The sequence below is a fragment of the Branchiostoma lanceolatum genome, chromosome 13 (genome assembly GCF_035083965.1).
Source record: "Branchiostoma lanceolatum isolate klBraLanc5 chromosome 13, klBraLanc5.hap2, whole genome shotgun sequence".
Taxonomy (NCBI): domain Eukaryota; kingdom Metazoa; phylum Chordata; class Leptocardii; order Amphioxiformes; family Branchiostomatidae; genus Branchiostoma; species Branchiostoma lanceolatum.
Window position 1 is genome coordinate 17,950,602 of NC_089734.1, and position 14,558 is coordinate 17,965,159.

At 40.8% G+C, this 14,558-nt stretch overlaps 1 protein-coding gene and 1 long non-coding RNA gene across 2 annotated transcripts; one reads left to right on the forward strand and one right to left on the reverse strand.

Annotated features, from left to right (window-relative positions):
- The first annotated feature begins 4,726 nt into the window (after positions 1 to 4,726).
- Positions 4,727 to 10,379, forward strand: LOC136447753 (NXPE family member 3-like). The gene is made up of 5 exons (XM_066446796.1): positions 4,727 to 4,751; positions 7,554 to 7,867; positions 8,298 to 8,626; positions 8,963 to 9,186; positions 9,859 to 10,379. Exons 1-5 carry the CDS (start codon positions 4,727 to 4,729, stop codon positions 10,377 to 10,379), a joined length of 1,413 nt encoding a protein of 470 aa, XP_066302893.1.
- Positions 10,380 to 13,339: 2,960 nt separating this feature from the next.
- Positions 13,340 to 14,360, reverse strand: LOC136446692 (uncharacterized). The gene is made up of 3 exons (XR_010757638.1): positions 14,275 to 14,360; positions 13,765 to 13,900; positions 13,340 to 13,561 (listed from the first exon to the last, which is right to left on the reverse strand). It is a non-coding gene; the product is annotated as an uncharacterized lncRNA (long non-coding RNA).
- Between the last annotated feature and the right edge of the window lie 198 nt (positions 14,361 to 14,558).

The window sequence follows — 14,558 nt, forward strand, 5'->3', positions numbered from 1 at the left end:
TGAATGATTTACTCCATATCTTACCTACACGTATGTTCCAGAAATATAAAAAAAAGTTAATCAAAATGTTCTACTTTTGTGCCTTCATGTATAAATTTAACATGCATATGTAATGCATTGAAGTAGAGCTAAGCTTTTTGATATGTAGATTGTGCTCGGCTTATGGTTCAGTCTGAAATGAAATGGAATTGCAATGTAAAATTTTCTACTGCATGCACAAAACTTTATGACACAAAAGTACACCACCAGGTAGTTTTGTACTGTCTTCTACAACTATCATACGCAAAAAGTAGATACAATGGTTTTAAGATAGTAATAACAAGCTGTACACTGTAAGGTCTACTCGTAAAATGCAATTGAAGTCATGGAATGGCCCTATCAAATTCTCATGTGAATAGACGTTTAAGGGTGAATAACTTTTAGTCTTTTTCACTAGTCGATATTCTAAACGAACCGAGATTAAGTTCGGTCATAGTTGAACAGAATGGATATAACCTGTTGTCATCGGGAATTTTGTCGTGTCTGTTTATTTCTACATTTAATATGTGACCATTCCATCCTACTTTTGTGATTGCTCGACGAATATAAGCATAACTGTGTATGTGTACATGGAGACTGGCACCATCTCTTAGCTTTAATTCATTGATAAATAAGGAAATGTTGGTACTTGTGCTTTTGTTTTCCTAAATTTTGAATACAATTGTGAAATATTTGTCGTCGTCTGTGTGATTTTTTCCACAGTTCAATCGAATAGAATACGTTCCTGCCAATGAAATCGTCGAATTAACACAATCACTAAGCACATTAAACGGGTATTTGACTGGACTGTGCCTAACTACGCCAAATTATTGTACCAATGCGCCAACTTACAAGTTATATTATTTCACCACTGTTCAATGATTGAAAATTCATCAAAAAGCTATGCAGAGATTTCACCTGTTTAAGCCACTTTGCAATTGTCTTTCGCAATGTTGCCCAATTAGACGCAACCCGCCCAGCAAATTACCCGTTTTATATCGCCCCGACATCAAAGATATGTCAATTTCCCCAAAAAAATATTATAAACGGTTGACTTAAAGGTGTAAATCGAACAGGTATAACTTTGACGAAAATCATCGTATATAAAGGATAACGACTATCTACGTCGATGATATACACGAAAACTATTTGATAAGCATAAGTGTATGCAATTTTTATGTAAATCACCCGAAAATAGAATTGACACTTAAGCAACGCCCGGTGCAGTCTCCATCCAGTGAAAGGTTACCTAACGGGCGCTGCAGACCGCTTTTGAATGTATCAAATCTTTAAAACTATAATGCAAGCGACTGATGGATGAATTGATAGATAGATGAATTGATGAATTGGTGAATTGGTGAATTGATAAATGGATGAATAGATTAATGAGGAAGGAAGGAATGAATAAAGGAAGGAATAAAGGAATAAAGGAATAAAGGAAGGAAGGAAGGAAGGAAGGAAGGAAGGAAGGAAGGAAGGAAGGAAGGAAGGAAGGAAGGAAGGAAGGAAGGAAGGAAGGAAGGAAGGAAGGAAGGAAGGAAGGAAGGAGGGAAGCTTCCAATGAAGAAATGGCGGATAACCTTGTCAGCCTTAGCCACTCCTATCCTCCCAAATGTCCAGGTGGGTCACATATCTTTCTTTACATCCTCCAAAGTGGCAAGGTGGGCTATAAGTGTGGCTGCAGATGATCGATGAGATCCAGGAGTGGGGGGAGTTCTCTAGACATCCACATTTCAGTGCGTACTGATTAGCAGATAAGTATGGCTGTCAGTGCTAGCGTTGGTTTGACAATGAAAGAAGCTTAAGGGGCAATTCTTTTTTGAAAGCTGTTGATCGAGTCCATACAGATCGCGGATTATCTTTTTTTTTCATGTTTTGTTACATAAACCATACACCCAGCTAGTGTCATCTAAGTTATATGTTGCATGTTGCATATCTTGCATGTTGCATGAAAGACTGTAGTCCTCAATGTGCACTTATAGATCTTTATTTTGGTCAAAGGATATTCCCCGACGGGAGACATTCCTAGGTAGGCTGTCTCAGACAAACCCGTTCGGTGTTCTTTCAATGTTTAATCTGACAACTTGTAGCTTTCTTGTCATAGAGGTGTAAATAGTGGGTTGCATTTAAACTATAAATAAACCTCATTTGTGTTGAGACAGTCATGCATTACGTTTTTCAGTAAATTGAGATGACTAATCTAGAAAAAGTGACTAGTTTTGCCATTCTAGTTTGATGAAAACAATTACAATGTAATAGATGTCTCACTGACCATTAAGGAATGATTAGTGACGAGAAGCAATCGTAGTAACAGTCGTTGCAGAAGATATGTCTTTTGACACAACTAAATGAACTTTATGCGACATATCAACCTTAAATACGCGAACATGACCTTAAACGATTACCATCTGGCAATATGCAGGGCTGAGTTTCTGAATATCATGATCCTGTTAGTTACATGTTGTACCAAGTTTAAGAAAATCACTTGATGAACGATCAGAAACACATATATAGTAGCAAAGATGCCTACGAACATGCCACAACTGACACACGGTATCAAACAGGCCCAATAAATCAGGTACAATACTGTTGCAGTACCATCTGCTATAAATAGAGGTCGCTTTTGATCCAAGCAATCGAAGCTATTCTGAAGATAAACATGCCACGTCTAAATCAGGTTAGAATGCCAATCAAATTCAATCAGAATTAAAAGGTCTCATAAATGCTTTGACAAACTTTTCTCTAACGATGCTTACATTTATTTTTGCCAAGAAAGATACTTGCAGCAAAAAAATTCTTGAAGACCCTCTCACCACCGGGTGCCCTCCTATTACTACCGGGGTTTAGGAGCTATGATTCAAAAGCATCTGATAAGATATAAAGTACCCTTGTAATTCTCACGTACGGGAGCTGAGCTCGTGCCAAATGTCCAAAATAATAGTCCAGTGTAGCATCTTGATCATATAATAAGTAATGTTTGCCGATCTGTCAAGCTAATGTTTGCTCTGTTTTAGTGGCTGCCAACTTAGACATTTTGGAATCACGCGCGTTGGGACAATAATAATCTGTGAAGTTTGCATTTGTATATACAAACGTCCACGTTGTCGGTTCACCAATAGGGTCTGCATGCGGGTTTTCCGTGAGGCTTCAATAATAAGTAAGGATTCAATAGCTGAATTTTAGACTTATAGCTATATGGTTATTGCCTATAGTTCATACAGTAATATACCAAGCGCGTTATCTATTCAAAACCCATAAACATAGCCTCCGTTGCTTTATCATGTTCCTTCAAGAATGTTATGCTTTCCACAAAGTGACGACGGGCGATAGGCCTTGTAACTTTTGTTGAGGAAAATGACCAAACCACACACCAATTGGCACTATCCGATCTCCGGAAATGCACTCGTCAGAGCGAGAAAATATCTCCCGCCATCCTTTGGGCTGAGTTAACCCTCCTTACGTGAAAATCACTTGGTAGGGAATCGGCGTCCCCGATGTGCGTTACCAGATCGGGTGTTTTCGCGTTATGCCCCGTTAAAGCGATCATTTACGCTTCAGGAATAATTCACCTAAGGTTGAATTAAAAAGGGGTGGCAGCTACGATTTACAGAGATTCAAATTAGCTCGCAAAGCCTCACGGAAAACCCGCATGCAGACCCTATTGGTGGACCGACAACGTGGACGTTTGTATATACAAATGCAAACTTCACAGCACAATTAACCGTACCCATTCTAGGGTCAAGGGTCTACGGTACCGGCATTTGTTTGATAGGGTGCAGAAGCTTTTGTGTACATAATAACACAAGTGGTTTATATATACGAGTAATCAAGCATAGTGTACACATAAGCCATGGTACCATAACAGCGGTAGTATAAGGTGAACTTTCACGGGGCTGTGTGTGGTAAGCTCATTGCATGAATGATAGCGAGGCGCTGTCGCCATGAAGCTGTTGTGTTACGCTAAAGTACGCTAATACTGAATCGCTAATATGCAAACATACAAAAATAAATGTAATTTTTGGAACAAGATAGCGAGGCGTCCTGAGCTGGCTTCTGAGAACGGAGAACTTCTCTGACATCGTTCATTTCTGCTTGAGGTAAGAACTTTATCCAACCAATTTTCACGCGTAAGCAGTACCAAAACAACTTGTACGTAAACATCTTAATTCCATCATTATTGCATAAAGGTAAAGCTTGTAAAGGAGCACATATTAGGTGTTCAAGGTTAAGGTTGCTGGCATACACAATTTCCCTCGTAATTGTCCGTACATTCTGTCCGATCACGAGAGGGATGCAATGTTTTGTTGCAGGATGCAAAGTTTTGTTGCAACCTATTTTTTAATGTTAATCCTATCCAGACGGGGGGGGGGCTAAAAGTGCCCGCGCCAACTTTGACATCGTAGTACTGCCGAACGATGTATGCTACGACAACCAAACTTGGTGACTTTTCCTAAAATTTAGTTGGCAACAATTTTAAAATAAAGGTTTAAGTTTATCATTTTTTCATGTTGCTATGGCAACGGGTTTCTGACTGGCATTTTATGCAAAAATCATTAATATTTTGAAAACAATGATGTTTCTCGGGTTTTCTTGCACAACTACACTAGTTTTCCTTCATGTATAACATAACATGTAATGGATTGTAACTTTGCTGATTTAATATTCATAATTTATGCTAATTTGATGACGTAATCAGCCAAAATCCAAGATGGCGGACTATATCACAATTTCAGGTATCAGCAGGCTTTTTCGCCCTTAAAATCGTAAATAACTGACATTTTTCATTATCAGAATCATGAAGATTAACGTATTTAGTCTATTTTCAGCGTCCTTTGTGGTCATAAGTGGAAAAAAAGGATTTTTAAAAATTTCAAAATGGCCGATTCAAGATGGCGGATCCCAAGGGATCGCTAACAACACATGACGCCATTCTATGACGTCATTTGGCGTTAACGTACCTACCATTGACGTTATATGTCTTTGCATACCTTAAAATGAATATTACAAACCATTTTGTTTAATACCTTTAGATATTACGGGAATTCCCTATTTAGCCAATAAAATCACATCGCAGACATCATAATTACGTCATATTATGTCATAACGTCACCAAAATTACAGGAACTATAAAACTTGACGTGAATATCACTCCCTACAAATTTGGTGATGATACATCATACCGTTCGGAAATTATGAGGGGGGCCGAATCAGCCCCCCCCCCCCAGTCCCAGATATACCAAAAAAGCCCAGTCTGGATAGGGTTAAGAGGGTTTTGGAAAATTTGTTACATTTGACAACTTGTACACCCATGGTAGCCTTAAAGTTCCAAATCCTACTAGTGGGTCACAAAGTCCGGAGTTCAAATGCTACCGCCCGCAGTTCTGAAGTGCTTGAGCATTTTGTTTACTGTACCTGAAATTCAAAAAATGAAATTACCAGCTTTTACGTAGAAGTACACCGCGATACATACACTCGCTCTAATGTGACGTAAACTGACTTGACCAGGATGGCACCTGGGATAATTGTCGCCCTCCTAAACATAGAAATTTTCCTGGAGAAAAGCCTCAGACGCAATACTTTAATCACTGAAGTTAAGTTTAGAGCCCACAACGTCGCGGGGCGTTGAGGTAGGAAGTTTGACCCTTAAGAGAGAGAGAGAGATCCTAGGTTCGAATCCCATCGACATACCCCGGCGTTGTGCCCTTGAGTAAGGCACTTTACACGACTTTCCTCACTTCATCAAGTAAGTACCTAGCTTCGGGCAGGGACGTCCCTCGTTACATGGAGGTTCTGTGTTTAATATTAAGAAGAGTCACACCTCGAGAATGTAAAATACCCAACCACCCTTATCGAAAAGAGAAGGGGCCCTTCTCGGTTTCAGTGCATCAAAACCTGTCGGGTCCAAATGGGGCAAAGCAAGGAATTAATTTTCTGACTTAGGAAGCAAATGGGCTATTTTAGTCTTATCAATGTAACCTGTAACCTTGGGGTGGCGTTCAAACAAAATGATACTCTACAAATAGCAGTCGAGTTGTTCTTAGGTGGAGCAATAAGTACACATTACACAGCTGTACGGGTTCTCATATAAGTATTTGCCGAGCTTATTGTAATGGAATTAATCTTAATTTTCTTTTACAAAGCTTGTAGATAATTTCTTCATATAGTCATCAAAGAATCAAAATGGCGTCGCAAAGAAAAATGTGTTTGCACCCTAAAAGTGTAACCAAATAATAAAAAGTGAGAAAAAAAAATGTCAAAGAAAACGTTTGGTAAATATTTCAAAGGGATGGGTGCAAGTCAGTCCCTCCATTGGAAACAAAACTAGAATATATATTTAGGAACATATAATAAATGCCCACTTCAAGTATAAAGTTTCCAGCTTTAGAGTTTGTGTGCAAAGAGCATACTGGACCGTCAAAGCAGAGATATTTTACAGTGCGTCTTCTGAGAAACGAGTGACAACAGAGATGATTGTTTACTTGTTTGTTTGTTTGTTTGTTTGTTTCGCATAACCTGTAAACCGGCCTTATGAGTAACACACCAGTTAGTTAGATACAAGTTGATACTTACTTGCTTTATCTCTTCGTCCCTTCTGAGACATAAGGCCATGACTTCTTCCCTCTATCTGGGTCTGTCCTGTGCCATGCTTGTGCCAAATACAAGTTACGTAAGACCATATTGATAGGTTTGATCCCCTCACACCAGGGTGGACCCCCCCCCCCCCTCTTCTCGATATTTTGTGTTGGGATCTTTTATAACCGTGCTCGAGGTGTGGCTCTCCTAAACGACGGGGCCTAAAACTCCCAAGTTTTTAGCCGAAGCTAGGTACTCGTTTTCACTTGAGTCGGGGGAGGAAATATGTGTAAAGTGCCTTTTGAAGAGTACAACATTTTTGCTCCAAACCCAGATCCTTTAGATTCTAAGTCAACAACCCTTACCATAACACCACATGGTTGATTGTACACTAAGTGATGAAATCGTTTTGCACAGACATCCCCAGCTGCAGGACATTGTGTGTTTCGCAGTGATGGGCATGTCCAGTGCCCGGATGTATACAGTTTTTACCGTTTTAACTGCTGTCATGCTGATTTATATCACGGTATGTTGATTTATGTTGCTTCAGACAAACACAAGTAATATCGTTAGATGTAATGACAGAATACATGCTGAGCCAGAATTCTTTAGAACTGAAAAACCGTCACGTGACTGAAACTAGTGGGTCAGCTATGATAAACTTTGGTATTCAAGAAAGAATAAAACTATCATCAGATTGATATAAAGACCGATGAACTCAGAAGAAACTTTGACACTATTACAGTATTCGTATTTTGCCTTGGCCAAGAAGGTTATGTTTTATGTGCCGTTTGCGTGTGTGTGCACGTGTGTGTGTGTACGTGTGTGTGTGTGTGTGTGTGTGAGTGAGAGTGAGAGAGAGAGAGAGAGAGAGAGAGAGAGAGAGAGAGAGAGAGAGAGAGCATATCTCGAGAAGCTTTGGATGTATTCTTTTATTGTTGTTATTGTTATAACTGTTCCAGACTTTGCACCAGCCAACTGGTCGGAGAACTCCGAAACCAGTTCAAACTTGCACTCTGGAGCAAGTTACGTGCCCAAATACACGAAGATTGTCGTCTTAAACAGAGACCACTTGTACCATCAAGGAGACGCTCTTGCCGTGAAAGCGGTGGCCAGAGACAATAAAGGAAGGCCGAAGACGTACGGAGGAGACTTTCTCCGTGCCAGACTCAGCAATGACCGCTGGCCACGAGTCAGTAGTGCTGGCAGTGTGACGGACCATGCTAACGGTACTTACACCGTGATATTCCCGCTCTACTGGGTAGGGAACGTTTCGGTGAGTAGGGGGAAATGTTTCCTTGGAACAGACCAATAGTGTGTGGGGGGACGAAGGGTCGTCTTACGATTTTGCGTAAACTGTCTATACATATTTCGTCGTTCTCTATTTTTCTCTGCGTTATTTATCGCTTCACCCTCTATAATTTTATGGATATGGATTCCTTTCTTACAGTCTGCCACTGACTCATTACTAACCTTGATGTAATCAACTTAAAGCAACAGATGATCTGTTGATGAAGGTTTGACATCCAGGTAGTAAGATATGCCCAAAAAATTAGTCAAGCAACTGGATAAATTTTTTTGTGTGCTTCAGATTTTTATCCAGTTGCTTGACTAACTATCTTTGGCGCAATAAATGATCTGTTTTTGTCTTCCACTTTCTTCCCTGCTGTCCTCCAACTTATTTTACCCTGCATCGCTTATACCAGGTCCGGATCCAGCTCGTCCATCCAAGCGAGGCGGTGAAGGTTCTTCGGAGAGTGCGAGAAGTTCCGAACAAACGAGTCTTCTTCTGCGCTTTCCTAGACGTGGCAGCAAACACCACGGAGACACGACAATGCTTTAGTTCTGCCAATACTAGCCTGCCACCTCACCAACAGTGCGATTTCTCAAATCTAGAGGCCAACGGAACCTGGATTTGTGAGAGACCGAGAGAAATTCCGTGTGCCACTATTTCTAAATGCTGGTGGGACTGGGACAAGACCAAGAACAAGGCACTGGCTCTTGTGTCTCTAAAGGAAAGGAAGCTTTTCCAAAAGTTAGTGCTCAAATAAACTGTTATAATACCAACCGATTTGTAAGTCGATGTTTACATATAAAGTCACAGACTAACGAAACCTTGGTACTTTGCCACGACAAAAGGGCATGTCTAGTAGTTTGACAAGGAACGCACAAGAACTATATTCATAAGGCATATATGCCTACGCAATAGTCATTTTTCGTAGTTTCAAAAATGTACACAAGGCAAATTGTAATAGTCGCCCGTACTCTAATAGTCTTGTAGCCCCGGTAAAGTGCTAAGATGGTACCTAGGCTATGCCGCGCCCATAACAAAGAGTTTCAACAACACATTTCCTTTTTGCACGCCACGCAGGCCATATGTAGAGGAAGAACTTAAAGAAGACCATCAGGCACCAATACGTGTCCTTCCGCCAGAACTGCGCACCCCTCAACATCTACAAGCGTGTACCTGGGACAAGTCTGCAGCTCTGGGACATTGGTCAGGCAAGGTCTGGAAATCAGCGGTCTGCAACGTCCGGATATTCACTAAGGAGGCCATCCGACGGTGCCTGGCTAACAAGACCGTGTACATGCAAGGTACGTAAAAGAACTCGAATATTTCTCCAACCTATGATAAAACTAAAATAACAAATGAATTGTGTTTCTCATTCATGCCATCATTGATTCATTCATTCACTCGATCCATTCTTGTTTAGTCCAAAGCGAAACTAGCTTTCGGAATGTTTAAACTAGATGAAGATATTTTCCCCGTTTTCAAGGTGACTCTACTGTTAGACAGTGGTACCTACGGTTAGAGACATTAGTGCCGTTGTACACCAATGAGAGCTCCGCAGATTTGCCAGGTTTTTCAGCACAACTTACTTGTATATCACGTGAAAAATGATTAACAAAATACATCCCCAGTATGTGTTTGATTTTTGTCCAATTCTACCTGCTTCGCTGATATTCTACAATACGCATTAGTTTTGAATACATGCCTACAGTCTTGCAAGTCAATCATTAATGTACTGTATCTCTTTTAATGTATCCCACAAAAGCTAGACAGCGATCAACAGTACTGCATGGTCTTTCGAATAGCTTACATGCCCTCGAGATATTGTCTATAATTGAATAAGCTTTGTTTTATCAAAGAATAATTTTTGGCACCATGGATTATGCTATACCTCCAGAGCTATACCTCATTGCAGCCGGAATTATGTCATTTTGAAGGAGTTACATGGTAACTTGGTTGTACATGTTTTTCTACAGTTCTGAAGAGTGGTAACAACAGCTATTGGAACACCTCTGTTCGTTACCGGTTCCACAGCTTCCCCGTACAAGTTGGAGCTTGGGTTACCTTCTCCGACCTGAGGTATACTTCCGACGTGCTGGACGCCATGCAGGGAGGCTCGGATACGGTAATCGTTCTCGGTCTGTGGGCTCACTTTACGGCCGAGCCGCTGGACATGTTCCGGTCACGGCTGTACGCCATACACGACGCCATACACCGTCTCAAACACAGGCATCCCAGCACGAGAGTTTTCGTGAGAACTGGAACAACGCGAGAACACGAGGGCAGGAACTTGGCGTTCTATCTGCTAGGCAGCGACTGGCTGGCTTACCAGATCACGGAGGTGATACGAAAGATGTTCCGGGCGGATCCAGACGTGGTCGTGTTGGACACGTGGGACATGAGCGTGTGTCAGCCGGGCGAGGACAGCGTCCACCCAGATCAAAGGATGGTGGACAATCAACTAATCATGATGCTGTCTCATATCTGCCCAAACTAGCGGACTTTTAGCCTGCAAACAATTGCGCATATCTATTACTTGCTTTTCTAGTTTATTTGTAGGATGTCCAAGTATGACCTTTCTGTGCAGGGCTGCCCAGGCTGACAAAAACGGACTGATAGAAAACAACTTTTCTGCCTGTGCCGTATTGTAATAGGGGTTCTTTGGGCTTTGATAGCAAGAGAGCCTGAAATACACATGTGGTGGTGACATTCAAAAGAAACAAAATTTGATCTTTCTAGTGACACAGCTGAAGTGCAGCAAGCAAATTTGAAAATTCATGTTCGGAGAGTCCGCACGGGGGGCCCGGGTGGGGGGTAGCCTCCGATGCAGACTCCTCCCGTTAAGTTACAGTTTTTATACTATTACAATTTCTTTTTCTTATCCCCGGCCAGCAATAAGAAAAAAAATGTTATAGTATAAAAACTGTAACTTGAAAAAGAAAACAGCCGGGAGGAGTCTGCATCGGAGGCTAGGGGGGGGGGGGGGGGAATCGGGTCCTGTAACGGTATAGAATAGCCAGGCCAACGCTTTTGGGACAAATGTTATACTTGTCAGCAAAACAACAACATGTACATTTTGGCGTGACATGATAGTGAGGGAGGCTCTACTCATGGTGCATGTAAAATTAGATAAATCATTAAAAAGTATTTCTGGGGCAAATTTGCGAAATCCTTGAGGTGGATAAGTAAAGGATATGGGCGTTATGTTAAAGGTCATTCATGTTAAAAACAACAATTCTCAATCCTGCTGGCCACTCTACATTATTCACATATCTGCGGACACACATCAATACAAACACACGAACGGAGTTTAAAATCATATCCTCAAGAAGAGCCTTATTTGACAGACTTTTAACCCTGAAAAAATTCGCCGAATCTCGCTAACAGAACCGCTTCCACTCGCAGATTTCGTTTTTCTTTTGCGTCAATCAAAACGAGAAAGGCTTGTTTTGGGGTAATTTAGATATTCTTTTATGACTTTGTAACGTCATGAGAATATTTTTTTTTCAAAATTTCATCATATTGTCATAACTTTCCTTCTGACAGGTGAGGTAACACCAAGTATAACAAAAACTGGCCCAACTAAATTTCATTTTAGAGCATATGTTATGCCTTTGTTTGTCTGAAGAAAGGGTCAAGTTTGCGAAGAAATATATAAATTTAAAGAGTAACTGGCATATGTTGTGAGAGGGACTTGATACATTTTTTTGCCACTATAGAATGTTAGCAACGTTAGAACAAAGTTTGTAAAAACGTTTACGCGACCTTTTAATTCTGATGGAATTTGATTGGCTCTTTTACCTGATTTAAGCCCCCCTCTCACTAAACCCGCGGCCCCTCGGTGGCGTCGCTGCGTCCTAAACTGGATTTGTGTTACCTTTGATTTTATAATGGGCATATCATTTAAAACGTACAGGTATGACCAGAAAGACAACAAAACACACAAAGCTTGAAAATATTTGTTTTTTTTTTGGTCGACGAAATTCGTAGAGTGCTTTGTTAATTCGATCGGCCGCTGCGATGCCGCCAGTGTGCCACGAGGCCAGTGAAAGGGGGGCTTTAGATGTTTTTGTTCAGAATACCTTCGGTTGCTTGGATAAAAAGCGACCTCTATTCATAGCAGATGGTACTGCAACAGTGTTTAACCTGATTTATCGGGCCTGGTTGGTACCATGTGTCAGTCGTGGCATGTTTGGAGGCATCTTTGCTACTGTACATATTTTGCCGATCATTTATTCCCCCATTCCACTTGGACGGCGCTCTCGCCGCGCTCTCACGGCGGCGTAAAATTGTCCAGAGCGCCGTGAGAGCGCCGCCGAACTCATGGAACACGTGCTCAAGTGGAATATCTACGGCGACCCTTGCGCGCTCTCAGCGTGACCAAAATGTCAAATGTCAGCAACTTTTTATGAATGACAAAAAGATTTCACAGATCACTCAACGAATTCCAGAGATAAAGAACGAATTTTTGTAACGTTCTGTGTGCTTTGTTGTCTTCTCAGTCCTACCTTTATCTCTTGCATCATATTTGAATGATACAATCAAGGGAAAGCAGATTCAATTTTGGTCGCTGCACGGTCGCTCAGTGTGTGTCTTAAGTAATATGTGTATGTTCAACTTGTTTTTTTCTGTGTTGTTTGTCATGTTAACAGTTTGCAATAAATATATATTGTATCATTCATACGTTATAACAGAAACGTAAATCACAGAATTTTGAAACACATTTTGAACCACTGACAATAAAACTTGGAGGGAATTTAATTTGAATTGAAGCAAGTACTTGTAGTTATTCGTCAATTTGTATTACTATGATTTTACCACAAAATTCCCAGAAATTCAAGATACACCTCTTCAAGAATGAAATTTGTTTGAACTACAGTCATAAGAACATTCAATCCTTTTGGAGCGCTCGCTGCGATCATTGAGCGCTGGCTGCGGTCCTTTGATCCCACCTTGGGCGCTCTCACGGCGCTCTCACGGCGCTCACCGCGCTCGCTCCGCACTCGTTTTTTGATCGCCATCCTCGGCGCTCTCACGGCGAAGGTTTTGAGCATGTTCAAAACCATCGCCGAGGTGACGGCGCGCATGGCGCTCTCGCCGCGCTGTCGGCGCTCTGACGGCGCTCTCGCCGCGCTGTCGGCGCTCTCAATGGCGCTCTCGCCGCGCTGTCGGCGCTCTCACGGCGATCTGGCCAAAATCCCGAGAGAGCGCGGTGAAAGCGCTGTCCAAGTGAAATAAGGTTTGAAAGTGGACACAACTGTACACGAAATCACCATAGAATGAATTATTGTATAAAGAAATAACAGAGACGTAGTGTTTCTCACGTGATTGTCTGCAATGAAGCTTTCTGATTCTAATTTTAAATTTAAGCTTAATAAGCTCATGGCCATACTAAAAAGAGCTGAAAGAACGTTTAGCTGTTTTAACAATCTAGATAAAATGAAACACACATTTCAGGTCTTTGTAACATAATATTTTCTTTAATATATAGTTAGATTTATATACAATAATGAGGCAAAATACGCATTAGCTGAAAGGGATAGCTGCAACAATACTGAAAACATTTTCGTTTTCTTAATCATATCTGCGGGACATTTTTAATGTTAAGCGGATAATGCTTATCGTTACTGATTGTGTTGGCATCAGTCCTGTCAAGTTTGGACGCCTGGAGATGGTCTTCTGTAATGAATAATACAAAATTGCGAATTACTAGAAATTCAAACATTTAAAGTGCATGTTGTAGAATATCATAGATTATTATTTTGTCATGCAAAAATTATTGAAGGTCTTTTTTCTGAGATTGACAAATATTTGTATCGATATCGGCAATGTAGTTTGTTAGTAACATTGTTGTCATTTTTTGGGGATCTTATCAAACTTACCTGTGATGTTTCGCTGTTTTGAATTTAATTACAAGGACAGAAGCGATGATGACTCCCATGACGACTATTGTTGTGGATACTGCGATGGCAATTATAGCTCCAGATGACAAACCAGCAGGAGGGGATACAGGGTCACCTAAACATAAACATATAATCAACTATAACTTACAATGTATTCTTTTTTAAATCGTTAAATTAGCATCTAGACACTTTCTTTTGTTCTGCATCTGAACTACACGGCAAATTAGGGTGAGAAAAGGTACTCAGCCTTCAGACGTTATTTATAGGCAAGATGGCAGCTTGTTAATTAGACATGTCGTATCATCTCATTTAGTACAAAAACACCAAACCTGGTACAAAACTATCTAAAAGAGAGTATCCTACTATATTTGTGGATGGTGAGTGTCGATACACATCGCGTACAATAAATGGCAAGACACATCATTCAAATAAAACACCTTATACATGAAAACAACTACTGCTCCTGTCTGTTTGTTGCAGCAAACTTACCTGTGAGACATCCTGGTGTCAGGGTGATATCGTCGATCGCTATTGAGCCGGAGGAAGATCTGTGGGCCATGCCTTCAAATGAGACCTAAAACAAAACATAGTGTACATGATTTAAAGGACTGTTTTCTTGTAACTCTTTTGCGACATCTACGTTAAAGATACAGCAGTGTATCTATAGAATGCAGCATATGTATGGGAAATTAAATAGGTATCTATAACCGCTATCTAAATCATTTTAATTGTTCTAATTATACGTTTTGATTTGTTTGCTGTTCGGGTTAACG